Source organism: Catharus ustulatus, chromosome Z, assembly GCF_009819885.2.
Source record: "Catharus ustulatus isolate bCatUst1 chromosome Z, bCatUst1.pri.v2, whole genome shotgun sequence".
Classification (NCBI taxonomy): domain Eukaryota; kingdom Metazoa; phylum Chordata; class Aves; order Passeriformes; family Turdidae; genus Catharus; species Catharus ustulatus.
In genome coordinates, this window is record NC_046262.2 from 13,517,741 (window position 1) to 13,534,363 (window position 16,623).

The 16,623-nt window shown below is 41.7% G+C and overlaps 1 protein-coding gene across 1 annotated transcript in view; it reads right to left on the bottom strand.

The window, feature by feature from the left end:
- The window catches only part of LOC117010537 (complement component C6-like), a 98,859-nt gene that overhangs the window by 15,198 nt on the left and 67,038 nt on the right, over positions 1-16,623 (bottom strand). The window contains exons 18-19 of the mRNA XM_033085051.1: positions 16,304-16,387; positions 9,565-9,688 (exon numbers count right to left, since the gene is read on the bottom strand). Coding sequence (XP_032940942.1) covers positions 9,565-9,688; positions 16,304-16,387 — 208 coding nt within the window. The remainder of the gene's footprint in view (positions 1-9,564; positions 9,689-16,303; positions 16,388-16,623) is intronic.

A 16,623-nucleotide genomic window follows, 5' to 3' on the forward strand; every position in this document is an offset into this window, starting at 1 on the left:
GTGAATATGTCAAGTTTCTTCTTTCCAATGACCAGAAATGCAAAGCTTGGACTGATTTCATTCTTACATATGAAAAGCAAATCCAGGTGATTTTATAGTCAACCTGGCCATACTCCTTATTATTACTGAAGGTTGACTTTGCCTTTTAGAAAAGTTTTGCACTCGTGCTTATGGATGAAAATCCCTGATGATTTTCCTCTCTCTGCTCTTTTGTTTGTTGTTTTTTTGGAGGGTGGGTTTTTGTTGGTTTTGTTTGTTTGTATAGTTGTGTTTTTTGTTTGTTTGTTTTTAAATGCAAAAACCAATACCGGAGCAGCCCTTCTCCTCCAATCCATTGCCGCTGGAGTTCTTTTGGCCCTTGGTCTGAGTGCAATGGCTGTACTCAAAACCAGGTACAGATGGACACATCTCTTCTGTATTCATAACCTCATTAGCATATGCTTTGTTCCCCGACTATTAAGAAGCCACTCTAACATTAAACCCCCAAATCAGGTGCTCAGACAAGAGCCCCAGCACAACAAGAAAGCTGAAGAGCAAAGAACTAAGAAGATAAATCCTCCAGTCTGTCCCAATATGTTTCTGTTCAAACCCATGATGTTTATGTGTTATATTGTAAAATAATTTATGCTCCTTTTATTTTGTTGATAGTTCCAAAAAGCTCAGCTGAACTGTCCGGTAAATTCATATATTTCTCCACTGATGCTGGTTTGTACCAATTCCACTGATTTTTCATTGTGGCCTTGTGGCATCATGTCACAAGGGAAGAAAATTTGGTTGCAAAGCATTACCTTCAATGAAAATAAGTTGCTGGTTTTTACGCTGCAACCCTATAGATGTGCAAGACACTTGCTTTTGATTTTCCTTCCCATGTACTTTGATGTTACATCAATAAAAGAGGGATAAGTCAAAATTAAAAATGTGCCATGAGACACTACTTACTTTTTTTAGAAACAAAAACTAGCCCACTGGATGTAAGATTTTATCATCTTCCTTAATGACATTGTTTACTTTGAAAAACAAAATCATATCAGGCGTGGTTAGTCCTATTAAAAATGTGAAAAAATCCACTTAAATTTCTTAGCAGATATCTTTTGACTTCAGTTACATATTAGATTTTTGAACAAACCAAGCCAAGCTCATAGACCAGTCTGAAAACATTATAGACAAAAGTGTTGTCTTTATACTAACTTGAGAGTTTTCTGCCATAAAGTGGTAATACCAGATGTGGCTGTTCTCAGAAAAAATAGTGAGTGTTTAGAGTAGTAGCACTGTCTTCAGAGTAGCAAACTATTCTTGCTTTGCATTTTGATTTTCTGAGATCTCCTTTGATTTGCATTCAGATTAGGAGCCGGACAGTAGCAGTTTATGGCCAGTATGGAGGAAACCCGTGCTCTGGGGATACCTTTGAAACAAGACCATGCACCCCCACAAGAGGATGCCCAACAGAAGATGGCTGTGGTGATCGGTTCAGGTGTTTCTCAGGTACCATCCAAGACCATTTTCAATATTTTCTACTCATGAAGTTAAGAAAAGAAACTTGTTATCTTTCAGCTTCAGTAAATGGGCAATGTATTTGCAGTGTTCTTGATCTAAGATGAATTTGACTTAGGTGAATGTTTCCTTGGTTTTCAGCCTCGACTGTGCATGCTTCTGATTTAATCTGGAGTACTGTAGAGCATTGAAGATAATATGCTGTAGCCCTGGTACCCTCTCTAACTCATTCTGCCTTATTTGTTTGCCCCAGAGAACAGGTTGTTTCGTTATAAGAAGGTAGTTAAGGAATGCAACCTTTCATTGATGTCTTGGAGCTGTTCTAGGCTATTTCCAAACATGAAATGACCTGGATCATGGAAACTAATGCTCCATAAAACATATCCAAGTGGCTCCCATTACCTTCACAGAGGGAGCACATTATCTCGTAGGTAGATATTTATCACAGAGGACTGTGATAAATGTGTTTTCGTGCTACTAGGGAGACAATCACAGTTAATCACCAGTGATTGGGTCAAAGGGTGAAAGCTTAGGAAGCAGATCTAAAAGTCAGTTGTTTCACTGATATATCATAAGCCTTGACTGGTTATGACTCTCTTGAGTGCGCTATGCACTATTTCTTTATGTCTACATTTAATCTTTCACAAGCCCTCGTGGGCACAGGCTGGTCATCAAGGGAGTGAATATGCTAATTAATGTAATAGATTAATAGGACTTGTGCTTTGATTTTAGGTGATCTATTTTTAAACCAACAAAGACTTCTTTCCGCATGCATGTTTATCCTCATTTAGGTCAGTGCATTAGCAGATCCCTAGTGTGCAATGGTGATCAGGACTGTGAGGAGGATGGTGCAGATGAAGATCGATGTGAAGAGAGGAAAACTGTATGTGATATTGACAAAACACCTCTGAATTCAGAACTTACAGGAGCAGGGTAATATTTTGTGCCAGGCTCAGTAGTTCTGGTACCAAATGCACTTGTGTTTTGATGTATTTGCAAGCTCTGGGTGTACAGATAGACTCCCTGGGCTTGTGGTAAAGCATACCATATGCAGAAGTGTTCACTACAACTGCTTCCAGTTGTAGTGCAGGATGTACAGGTTCTTTGACCCAAGCAGAGAATGAAGCTTTCAGTGTTTTGTTCCAGCTATTGAAAGACAACTGTGAAGATATGAAATCAAATTTCAACTAGTAATGCATGATATTCAGCATGGAAAAAATGAGCCAGCAATGTTCATTCTTTTTGTTCATTGCTGAGCACTCTAGATTTGATGGATTTCTGTTTATACGTCCGAACTGCAACCTAGCAAAATAATTGGTTTAAATTTCTTTGGTGTTGATTTATCATTTGTTATGCAATACATTCCAGATATAATAACCACTGACCTCCAATTCTGGAATGGACACTCTGTTGTTTCTTTGTTGCAGTAATTGTTCAAACAACAAAATATCAGTTGAGATAGATATATATGTCTTAATCTGTAGGAAAGACATGTAATTTTTGTTGACAAATGAAGACTGACATTTCAGTTTTCAATGGTGTATCATGCTATGCATACTGCAGTTCTACATTTATAAAAGTCTATCAAGTGATAACTCCTTGGTTAAATCAGCCTGTCATGATTTGCAGATACGGTACTCAGTTATAATGGCTCTGTAATTTTTATATCTGTCTTAATAACATATTTTTTTCTTCTTGTAGCTTTGATATTATTACTGGTGAGACTAAGGGAAGAGTCATTCATACAAAAAGCTTTGGAGGGCAATGCAGAAAGGTCTTCAGCGGCGATAGGAGAGAATACTACAGGCTGAGTGAAAGTGTTCTCGCTTATAATTTTCAGGTACATTTCCATTAAGCATTGCTTTGCATTCACAGTCAGGATTAAAACTGGAAGAATGATGCAAAGCTTACAGTAGCCCTTGGCAGATACGCTTCCCTACACACAGCTCACTGACACTTGTACCCTCTCTGCAGTTACTTATTATTTTGAAATACCAATTGGTGTATATCTTGCTAAAATAAAAGGAAAAAAAAAAGGTTAATTTCTTAGATATGATTTCTGAATCTCTCACAGTTAGACTGAATATAAATCTAATCTCCTTAGTGTAGGCAGTGACCTGAATCACACTAAGAAATATTTTGTGGGGTGAAAGACAGGGCTTTGGCATGCTTTGTGTAGATCTTCCAGAGATGTTTTGTTTGAGGTCACTCTCAGTGATTTAGTTTGTCTCACATTTATCAAAAGCATGCCAAAAAATCCACAATGTACTTTACTGTATTGTGTAAATGCATTTCCATACTTTTCCAATAGTGTGCAGTACTTTTTATGAAATCTAAAATGAATTCAGCCTGAAAAACACATCAGCTTAATTTGCATCACAAAGGCCTTGTTCTACTCTGTAAGTTATCCTTTTTATATCCTACATGAAGCTCTTCATACAGACATCTATCTTTCACTTTCTAGGTTAAAGTTCAGAATGATTTCAGTTATGAGTTTTTCAATAGTACCTGGTCTTATATGAAACTTGTAGAGCGGTATGAAAATTCAAACAGATATAAACACACCGAGAATAAAAATTTGCAAAAGGTATGTATAACTTGTCACTAGTATTAGCTTAGTATTTTGCACAAATATTTTCTTTATTTTATTCATGTGTTTTTGTGGTGAGATGAGAATGCTTGTTTTATAAAGACATTTTTGGCACAAAGTGCATGACAGTAAATATCCCATAAAACCTTTAAAAAGTGATCACTGGTTTGCTTATCAAGCCAAAGGAGCTGGCTGCTAGTTCTATTTCCTCTGTCTTACCTATTTAGTAGTACAGTAATTTCACGAATACAAGCCGCAGCAATTTGACAAAAATTTTGGTGGAAACCTGGAAGTGCGGCTAATACTCGGGGGCGGCTAATATGTGAATAATTTTCTGACATTTACAACCCCAGACGTGCCAGCCAGGGCGCTGAGCCAAGCACCTGCCAGTAAAAGCCGGCATTCCGCGATTGTTACAGTGTTACTCTGTTGTCCTGGCTCCCTGCAGGCAGCACGGGGGGTGGGGAGAGAGGCGGGAGAGCTCTCTTTCCTCCTCTGCTGCAGCCCAGGGGAGAGACGGGGGCGCCCTGCGCCGCCATTGCCGCAGCCCGGGGAGGGGGGGGGGGGAAGCCCGCGCCACCATTGCCGCGGCTCGGGGAGCCGACGGGAGCCCCGCGCAGCCATTGCCGCGGCTCGGGGAGGAGGCGGAGTGCTCTGTCCCCGCCCACCGCCGGCGCCACGGGCACGGGAAAGCTCCGTCCCTGCCCGCCGCCGCTGCCGTAGGAGCGGGGGAAGCTCCGTCCCTGCCAGCCACCGCGCCGACCTGGGGTGACCAAGCCCAGTGGCAGCGGCGGCGGGCGGCCCCGAGCCCAGTGGCAGCGGCGGGCGGCCCCGAGCCCAGTGGCAGCGGCAGCGGCCGGCCCCGAGCGGCAGCACCGGGCTGGGCCACCTGGCCCCGTCGGCAGCCCTGAGCGGGCCGAGCCGCACAGCCTTAGCTCAGCCAGTAAACCCTGCCCTCCCGCAGTTCTGTTACTAATTGGCAACTTTGTTGCACGCGGGTCCTCGCTGTGAACGACAGAGCGGCTTATATTCGGGTGCGGCTTATCTATGGACAAAAACTGAAATGTTTACCAACACCTAGAGATGCGGCTTATACTCAGTGCGGCTTGTATTCGTGAATTTACTGTAATTTATTTATTTGCTATCTGTTTTCCTCCCTATTTAAGGGAGAAGTCATTGCCTTTTTCTCATAATTGATTAATCATTTTCAAGTGGTTTATTACCTTTTTTTTCTGCTAACTCGTGGTCATATAGGGGAGCAAAAAGATTGAAATACTTCTGTGTTTAAAATTAACTTATTTTATAATGCATTTTCCATTAGCAGAACTTCATTAAGAGAAAAATCTGGTGTCTTTGACAGCCAGGAGGTCAGAGTGCTTATGCCTTTAACTTGTTTTAAAAGGAGCATTAGATAAATAATTTGAGAGTAATTTTCAGTTATGAAGTACAACTTCTATCTTACAGAAAACAAAATCAAGTAAATGTATGCATTTTATGGCCTCCAGCAGACACTAACTGACTTATTTTGAGATTCAGCGTATCCAAGTTCAAAAGCAACTTTGAGAGTCTGAAGTGAAGTATGGTATAGGCAGATATGATTTTATAATTAAGCAGCATCCTCAAAATGGCTAGAGACCCTTACAACAAAAGCCTCAGCTGGAAAACACAAGGTGCAAAGAACAACTGTAACTGCCTGTGATTTGCTTTCAGACAAAGCTTGTTAACCTTCTTCTGCCAGGCTTCTGATTCTGGAAACCACCATTATCTTTGAAGAGTGAGTCTCACTTGTCCCTATGCTAGTTTTCAAGTGCACAGGAGGAAAAGAAAGATTTTGCAACAATTATAAATAAAGGGTCCAACCGTATTTCATGATTTTGGGGTGTTCTTTTTGCATTTACTGTGTTGCTTAGACATATCTGACATCTCTGTAAAGCTGTTGGTTAGTTGCCAATAGAATGTGTGTGCCGTCTGGCTATTAGGAGCCACTCTGACAGTCACATGGAGCATGATTGATTGCTTTTCCTTCCCCAGAGTAAGCATCTGATGGTTGTTGAGAACAGTGTGGAAGTTGCTCAGTTTATTAACAATCGCCCAGACTTTCTCACTCTTGCGGAGCCTTTCTGGAAGGAACTGTTCAGCCTTCCAGTCGTCTACGAATACAGCGTCTACCGAAGACTTATTGAACGTTTTGGGACACACTTCTTACACTCTGGGTCTCTAGGAGGACATTACAAAGTTATTTTTTATATTGATACTGACAAAATGAAAACAGAAGGTAAAGTACTAGGGTGTTTGTTGCAGAAAGCAAAGTCAGTAATCAAGAATAAAAATTTATATGTTTTTCCAGCTAATGTCTAAAATCAAGTAACAGACTTCTACAAATTACCACATTCTCATCATGGTCAAAAGAAAGAAGACTAAAAAACATGCTCAAACCACAGCATTCAGTTCTAGATCCATGTTTGTGTCCTGCAGTGCTCTGGGTATGTAAAAAAAGTTATAGTCAGTTTAGAACCTCCTCAGGCTAAACTTGAATATAAATCTCAAACAGTGTTAAAGTTTGAAGGTTACGTGGAGGTCAAGGTTGGGTAAAATTGTGTAAAGCAGGAAAAATTACAGAGCAAACACCAGAGTGGCGCCTGTAATGGTGACCAGTTGGAACAGTGCTGTAGGATTACTGACTGCCAAGAAATTAAATGATATTGTAAGCTGTTCCCAGATACACCTCATGCCTCTGAGCATTCATCAATAAGCTTTAGCAATGTGTGGATCTCACAACACACAAATGTTAGCTAGTTACCTTCTAGTTTAAGTACTTCATGAGCACTCTAGCCAGTGGGAAACTCAGAAATTAATCTGACACACTTTCTGTGTACAATATTGTTAATGGATGGATTATCTGCAGGTGTCAGCATAACAGACTTGTACAAGTGTACATCATCAGGTTGGAATGCACTCATTGTGAGAAAGAAGAAGACGGAATGCACCAAATTGGATGAACTGCTACTGACTTCTTCAGGTAAATATTCAATGGTGACTCACACAGTTGTCATGTATCCATCTCTCATCTCATCCTAAATAGCTGTCAAAATGAGGAGCAGGTGTTGATAATTTTGATCAATTCTCTCCTAACATGCTAAACCCAGACATCAAGTGTCTGGTACTTGTCAGTTATTGCTAATGCTTTCCCAGTAAATAGCACTCTTCTGGACACTCTAAAGTTAGGGCTGCCAAGACACCTGGAAAAACAGATACCTTCTATATATGATCAGTGTGGGAGCTCTTGTCCGGGCACAGATGGTTGAACTGTACCAGTGAGTCCTTTCATTACTTGCTAGCAGAGTTTTTGTGTGTATTGTTTCTATTTCCATTTGTAAACACAGCAACGCCTACATTTTATGTATTTCCTATCCTGAATCTGCAGGAAGCAGTGGCAATAAAATTAAGGGAGAGCCATACATAGAAGGAGGAAGCCCAGGTGCTGTTGCTGGCCTTAGTTATCTAGACCTGGATAATCCTGCTGGGAACAGTCGGATGTACACCATGTGGGCTGCATCAGTGACAGACTATCCCAGAGTAATTAAAAAAAAGGTAAGGCTATTTTTCTGAAGCAGAGGTGAGCAGATGGAATCACCTCAAGGGGAGAAATTATTAAGCTACAGCTGGTGATTAATCATGTCATGATCTACACTCATTTTGTTTTCAGATCACTTTATAAAAACAGAAAGTGCTCAGGAAGAAAAAGGTGTGAATCTAATATGATCAGGTGCATCACAAATCTAAGTCCATAGACAGGTCAATACCAGCCTTCAGTGACTTTAGCGGAGTTCTGGTTAGGAATAGAGGGTCATGTTAGCATTGGAGAAAGATCAGATTTGAGATAGCCCCTTTCCCAAAATGCATATGGGCATGTCTGTGTGGGTTCCACTTCACTTGCAAACTTCTGCATATCCCTTCTATCTCTCCACCTTCATTTTGCATCCAGAAATTTAGCGTAACTGGAGATTCTCCGAGTCAGACACTTCAGAGCTGGGCATGGCCCTATTCACTGCTACCTTGTCTATGTCCCTTTTGGGACTGGCCCACATACTCAAGAATGGTATAAACTCCAAATATTTCTGTTAGGAAGCTTTCAGCTAAATGTAAAAATATAATATAATAAATTAATCAACTTAAAGGCAAAATATTCTCAATTTTTCTTACCTTTGATCACTGTTCAATGAAATGCCATAGTGGGGTCTTTAAATGTCCTTTGTTTTTATGCTAGAACATCTAGGTGAGAATTCAAGTTGCTGTACATTGATGGTCTGTGTCGTACTTTTGTCTCACCTGTATTCTCATAGCTCAAATACATTTAAACATGACTGATACCTGATACACCAGTAGCTTTAAAGGGTGCTTTTAAGCAGAACTGCCTTTTCATAAAAAGGCTAATATTAAGTACTAATGTAAGATTTTAGCTAATTAGCAAATTAGAGCATCTAATGTGCTAACTCCCATGTGCAGAAGCATATGTCACAAATTATTTTGCGTGATGAAATGTGCTTATAAACTCTTATGTCCCAGTCATAACTATTTAATATGCATATTTTCCTACTGTGTAGCTAACACCATTATATGAGCTGGTAAAGGAAGTGCCCTGCTCCTCAGTCAAAAAGCATTACCTGAAACAAGCCATTGAAGAGTATATGGCTGAAAATGATCCCTGCAAATGTCAGCCTTGCCAGAATGGTGGTGAGGCAGCCGTGGAAGGAACACAGTGTGTGTGTTACTGCAAGCCTTACACCTTTGGTGCAGCTTGTGAGCTGGGAACTCTTGTGCGAGATCAGCCAGGTCAGCACTCCTTGAACCTGTGAGAGCTTAGAAGTGGCAAAATTTGCTTTCCTGCTTCCTGAGTCTGTCTGCACACCCATGCAGTGGCTGCTGGGGTGGGATATCACTGCAAACAGCATGGGGAGGGGCATGCCCAGCCCGAGTCTTTGTTTACCATGTCTAAACAGTCCTTAGCAAAAAGCTGGTTTTATTATTAGTGTTAAATACAGTGGACAATACTAACTTGCTCAATGCAACCATCTGTAAGTAAGTGCATTCCCTAAATTACTTGTCAGTGACTTCAAAAATTTTTACTTTTTAATTTTATAATTAGTAACAGCTGATAGCTATTTAATGTTCCCTTAGACACTCACTGATAATGTATAGCCTCTCTGGAATTATACCTATGTCAAAGTTTGGGAAGGATGGAAGATTAGCTTATTGGAATCTGTAATTTTCTGTAAGGGCACAGTTGGGGCCATCACTAGCATTGAAGGCTGTGCCTTTAAACCTCTCAGAGGGAATGCTTTAAAGAGAGAGTGGTTTAAAGAGAGCACTTTTCACATTAAACCAAATATTCCCAATTGTTGCACAGGTGTTGTTGATGGACAGTGGAGCTGCTGGTCTTCCTGGAGTCCTTGTTCAGGGGGAAAGAAATCCAGGAGTCGAACCTGTAACAACCCCTCTCCACAAGGTGGTGGGAAGGCCTGCGTGGGAGAGCAGCATGAAAGCAGAGCATGCGAAGATGAAGAGTTGCAGCATCTTCGGTAAGTAATAAAAACCACTTGGAGACAGCTGGTAAAAGATTTGAAAAATTGTTTCAAAGGGGCGCACAAACTATTGAATTCAAGGAGATCACTTACTGAGCTTTAATATTTAAGTTGAAAGAAAATGAAATTCAGAAGCTGTGAATGTCACAGAAAACAAGGCTAGGAAGTGGGGTAAAAGCCAGTAAACTTGACAGCATTCTATTTACCACTCGCTTGGATAGCCTGCAAGTGCCCGATTTCAATATAATCATGATGTAAATGTACACATAAGTGTTTTGAAAATGGGCTTCACTGAGGAGTGCAGCATTTTGAAAGAAAAAAAGACTAAATTCAAACTAAACTGTGCTTTTGTTTTCTTCATAGCTTGATTGAACCACACTGTTTTGATTTATCCATAAATCCTACAGAATTTTGTTCACCTCCTCCTCTCTTAGAAAATGGATTTGTTCAAGTAAGTTATTTCTATTGCTGTTATCTGTTCTATCCCTACCTGAAACGTCTTTTCTACAGTTAATGTACATGTTCACTTGCAAATTTGTATTTCTCTTGGCAAGCTTAGTATCCAACCAAGTGAGTAGCCACTCTTGCAACATTTTTCGCTGTCTGAAGTTTACACAATGGTATCCAAAACTTCAAACTAAAAGTCAGATAAAACCAAAAAAGCCTCACGCTCAAAACCAAAACAAGATCTTTGCTTTTCTGGACCATAGTACCTACAGAGAAAAGTTATCTACTTGTTCTTTATTCCATATATGTATTAAAAATTTACTGAGCCATGTGGATTACATATAAAATCACAATAATATAGATAAAAAATACTCAGTCATCCAGGAAATCCATAACAAAATTATAAACATATTTTAGGAATCTTCACTCTGTAACTCATTATTCTGCTTTCTCTGGTGAAATGAAGACCTGGCAAGGTACTTGGTTCACAATACCTTAGGCCTATTTGACAAGGGGGACTAATTCCTCCCTTGGAGAAATGGATTATGCCTTCTTCATGTTATGAGGCTGTTATAAGTCTCTTTGCTCAATAAATAGATAAAAGGATTAGTTCAAAATTCATTAGTTACCTCTGCACAACTGCAACCTGCAGAAAGATCCAAAATCTTGCCCTCTGTTTTTTGCCAGTAAATTTTTTTTCTTAATCAATAGTTCTCTTCCACATTGATATTTTTAGTTCACAAACTAAAGGTAAAACCATGCAATTCATGGAGTAGTCTCAATTTTTCATAAGATCTCTCCTTAGAAGACAGTGAAATAGACAGTCATATATAAAATGAGAAAAAACCTATGTCTTCAAGTGTTCACCATGTTAACCTTTAGAAACTGATAACATGCCATCCTAAAAATTGGCAAAGCCATATACAGTAATTTCACGACTATAAGGCGCACCCTTTTGACTAAAATTTCAGCCCGAACCCAGAAGTGCACCTTATAGTCCGGTGCACCTTATATAATCTACAAAGTTGCAACATTTGCCAACCTGGAAGTAGGAGCCGCAGTTGGGGGGCGGTCCACGGGAGCGCTGAGTCGCAAGGGGAGCAGGCGGGCGCGGCTCGCAGGAGCCGCGCAGGGAGGGAGGGAGGGATCTGGCCTCAGCCACTGTGCAGGGAAGAAGGGAGAAGGAGGGAGCTGCTGCCGCCGGCCCGGTGCGGGCGGCGCAGGGGAGGAGGCAGGGAGCAGCTGCCACTGCCAGCACAGCACAGGCGGTGCGGAAGAGGAGGCAGGGAGCAGCCACCACCACCAACACGGCGTGGGCAACACGGAGAAGGAGGGAGAGAGCAGCCACCGCCGCCGACACAGCATGGGCGGTGCAGAGGAGGAGCTGCGCCAGCCAGCACCGGGTGGGAGTGCCTGGGCCCGTGGCAGCTGTGGCCGCCGGGCAGGGGAAGCCAGGACTCATAGCCGCGTGGTGGTAGCCAGGAGCTGCGAGCCGCGCCAGCCAGTGCCGGGGTGGGCGGGAGTGCCAGGGCCCACGGCACGGGGAGGGCACCTGGAGCTGTGTTTAAAGGCTACACTAGTCTGTGAAAAATATTTGCAAACTTCCAGTAATTCTTTACTTTGTTGCACGCAGCACAGCTCCTCGCTGCAAAAAAAAAGTGTGAACCATGAGCCCAGCCGTGAGGTGGGGTAGGAGTGGCCAGCCCCTGGCCAGCGGCGGCCATGCAGGCTGAGAGGCACTGCCCAGCCCCCACTCCCTGTCCCCGCTCCCAGCCCCCAGCGGCCGCGCGGGCTGAGAGGGGCTGCCCAGACCCCACTCCCAGCCCCTGGCAGCTGCGTGGGCTGAGAGGGACCTACCAGCCCCTGGCCAGCGGCAGCTGCACAGGGAGAGAGGGAGCGGGCAGCGCTGCGCTGCCCCGAGCCGTGGACGGTCTTGAGCCACCCTGAACTGCAGCAACACTGAGGTGTGAGCCGTGGCCGCCCTGAACCATGGCAGCCGCGAGCCCCGCCTTGCCAGCCAAGGGTGGGTGGGAGTGCCAGGCCCCATGCATGGGGAGGGCGCTTGGGTCTGCGTTTAAAGGCTACACCAATCTGTTGAAATGTTTCCAATTTGTGCACATGCCAGTAAACTCCACGATCGTGGGATTCCGTTACTAATTAGTTACTTTGTTGCGTGTGGCACGGATCTTCACAGCAAAAAAAAGTGCGCCTTATAGTCTGGTGCGCCTTATATGATCTACAAAGTTGCGAATTTTGCCAACTCCCAGGGGGTGCACCTTATAGTCTGGTGCACCTTATGGTCGTGAAATTACTGTACTCTCTGGCTGCTCAAGATCTTATCCTGTCCTGCTAATGTTTGATAACAGCCATATTTGCAGTTTGTTTATATACCACCAGGAGAGCACTGTTCCATACCTCTTTCGATCAAATTTAGTGACTTCATAGCCAGGCTTGCCCCTGGTATTCCAGACTCTCATCACTGCATTATGGAGTAGCAATAATACTTCTCACTCTCCTCAGCTACTACATTCTGGAATCAAAGACAGTCCAGTGCTGCTGGTAGTCCTTATATTTTCTATCCAAAATTTCACGTATTCATTTTCTTTCAGAATGCTGAAAACTCATACCCTGTTGGGAAAAACATTGTTTATGCATGCAAACATGGATATTCTCTTGTTGGTGATCCTGTTGCTAAGTGTCGCAGTAATTTACAGTGGCAAGTTGGAGAGAGATATTGCCAGGGTATGTCTAACTGATTCTTGTTTTGAGCTACAGCTCCATTTCTGAATTCCAATGGAACATCTCAGAACATTTGCTTTCCAGATACAATGGGGGAAAACGACACACCTGTATTTCCCAGTTCCCTAGACATAATCAGGTCTAAATTGACTTATACTGTGAATCGAGATATTGTAATGTTGAATTTGATACACACACATGAAGTCTAGTTTTAAGGAAGGCTGGGACTGAAGGAAACTAAATTCCAGCCCAGAAATTACCTCTTGTGGAAACAAGCATTGCTGATTACTTTATTCCTAAGGCTATATGCAAGAACCATGATGATTTTCATCACTGCAGTTCAACATCTTCCTTTTCTCTTTTCAAGCAGGACTGACTGCCCACAAATGCTAGCCCACACTATTTAAAGGCCACCCCTGACTATACCCCAGGGTCCCATATGTGTGATATCCCTCTACTAGGTAGCTGTTGCCTAGTAGGAGCCATCAACAGAAACATGGGTACTAAGGACAGGGAAGCTCTCACACAGCTAGGGCTACACTTGCAGGCAGTAGAAGATATTGCCTCTGTGTCCTTAGTTTTGCATGTTTGTCTGGTGTGATGAGTTCATATCCTGACTGATACCTGAAAGTCAGCTAACCTCAGCATTCAATTTTTTAAGAAATTTTGGAGAAAATTAAATACATCATGACTGCTTTATGCAATCCACTGATTTACTGTGGCTGTTTGACATGCTTCAATCAACAGAAACCGCTTGTATCCTGCCTGACCTGGAGGGAGGTTTGCAAGGAGAACCATGGAAACCTGTGTACGAGATTGGTGAGAGAATAACTCTGTCTTGTCTGCATGGCATGCACTTGGAAGGGGCACACTCCATTTTATGTGAGCCCAGCCTCAAGTGGTCTCCTGATGTGAAGACTATCCAGTGCAAGAGACCAGGTAAGCCACTGCAGTCCTCAAGTACAATGCAGGAGTTTCTTTCTAGCTAAGCTTTATGTAGTTTAGATATATATATGGAGCTATTACTGAGACAGTGATAGAGAAACCGTACTTATATCACCAACAAAAAACACAGAAAACATGAGGTCTGTTCAAGCAGCATGCCTGAAGGCATTTCACTGAAGTTTCGTTAAGGCTTTTTGCTTCCTACTCCCCTATTGCTATCAAGTGTTGTCACTAACTATTTTAAGAGATTGCCTGGGATTTATGCTATCTATTCTGCCACCCAAATATGTTTCACTTTTTGTACATTGTATAACACTACCACTGTATAACTACACCTTAGAGTTTTTTTATCTGGAAGCTGTTCAGTGCACCAGAGTCTCTTGTGACACAGGAAGACAGGGCTGGGTGACTGCTTTTGCTGATCTGCCAGTCAGACAGCTTATATGATGTTAATATCCGGGAACTGGAAGCAATGGGAAAATGCTGCTTTAAGTTCATGCTGTTTAAGCTCTAGTTTGATATGGTCAGGCAGTGGCAGAAAGGGAAATAGGCTATAGCTTCAAGCAGCTGTAAGTCATCTTTTCCAGCCATGGAAGACAGACAAGAATTTATCTTGAGCACTGCTATGATGCTGATCAGTGACACAGAAGCATCCAAGCAGCTTGTGTTTCAAGCCTGCCACATCTTCACCTGAGGTCCCAGGTATTCACCTGGGGAGACCCTTGACTGGGGACAATAGCCACTGCTGCAGGAGACTAGCACATCTACATTTTTTTGTCCTCTCCTTGTCAGCTAATGCTGCTGACACTGCCACAACTGCAGAAGGAGGAAGGTGGCAGTCAGATTTAGACATCAAAAGGCAACAGTCCTGTGAGATTCCTGATATAAGTCATCTGCTGCCATAAACACATCAAGAGGAAATGTAGTATTTCTGGAGGAATACCATAGCTGTACATAAATGACATGCTGCTGTTAAACTTCCAGAGTAGCAGTGCTGAACTGCAGTTACCAGTTACTTAGGCTTAGCCTCAGTGACTGATTTTCATTTGGTTTTTGGTTTTTTTGCTAACATCATGTTCTCAAATTCCAGCAAAAATTGGAAAGTTTCAAATGCTTCCATCAGAAAGAAAGAAACAGCTTGTGTTTGGCTGTATTTGGAGCATTACATTTATATAAAAGGTAAAAAAATAAAGGACAACAATTGGATTAAGAACAGCTAAAAACTCAAGAAGTATGAGATAAGAACGGTCAAAATTATGAAGATAAGTATTCACAGACACAGTGGCATACACATGTTTGGATGGGAGTGTTTAGTCACTATGCAACCAACTACCCAGGGGATAAAGAAAATGCAGTGATTTTTTGGTGAAAATTTCCCCTCTCCAGAAAGACAGGGTTATGCTTGCTGTCTCTATCATAATGTACTGCAACTCTTACTTTTTCTTTTATTCTTCTTCTCTGGTAATTTATCTATTTTGATTAACAAGTCTTAATCTGTAAGGGAGGTATTTTTTAAGGAAAGGCAGTAATCTGGAGTACTAAATTTTCATGTTAGCAGACACACAATCTCAAAAAAAATCAGGGTAAAAGCTTCTTAGAAATTGTGTCCATATGGATTTAGCAAAGTCTTGCTGTTAACATGCTATAGAAACCTACAAAGAAATGTTTAGCAAAATTTGGAGTACAGCTTTCTACTTAAGGAAAGGTACATTTGCGATCGTGAAAATTCCGCAATAATTACTTTTTTTTAAATTTTAAAAGTTGGTACAAACTGAGGACTGATGATGGAGCTTGTAGTTTTCATTACGATCAGGGTATAAAGATATTTGGGTTCACATAGGGGTTTGGATCCTTAGCTTTTCTAATGACAGCAGTGAATTCAATAATCCTGAAACCTAATGACAAAACTGTTCCCAGCTGTGATTCAGCAGTGCTAAATTTAGCAGAAACAAATAACTGCTGCAGAAATGAGATGAATGTTTAAGCTTTAATGTAGTACCTGTCTCTTTCCATCTGGCTGGTGACCCATGGGTAAATTACTGAACAGTAACTTTGCAAAGTGTATCATATCTTTTTAATACTGTTGATTACTTCCCTGTAGTAGATACTTTTAATGACCATGTAGGATGTGACTTTATGTCATGACTATATAATTCAGTGCCTTTTAAACTCAGCTGATGATTTCAGAGTAGACCTCTAACAGCCCTTATTTTTCTGACCCTTACATCTGTGTTTCTTCTACTTCAGTGCCCAGTGTGAAAACAGAAGTGACAGAGCCTAAATGTCAGCCATGGGAGAAAGTATATCAGTCACAATGCGTGTGCAAAATGCCCTATGAGTGTGGGTAAGTTCAGGCTCAATTTGGCAATTAGATTATCACTTTATTCAAGACCAATTACATTTCTTAAGTTTTCAGTCTATGACAGAGGAGAAGACTTTACTTACACGAGGAAAAGACATTGTGCTTGGTTTGCTTTACACCTCAATCAATGTCCTCTTCATCACTTACCTGCCTTGTCAGAACTGTCAGTGGGTTTTAGCAGTGCTGGAATTTGGTTGGATGACAGAAGATGAAGGCATAGTTTTGCTTGATCTGTGAAGTAGATGAAAAAAAATTATATTTTCAAGATTTAGAGGATTGAGGAAATGTTAAAACAGAGGCCCTTGGGACACAAACCATCAAAGCAATAAGCTAGTGAAATAAAGTAGATTTCTTTTCTCTGCTGAGAGACTAGGGGGTTATAAAAAGCACGGTAATCTAATTTCATCACACATTTACATAGCAGTTTTCACAGTCATGTCACTTTTCCTGACTTCATAACTTGAGGA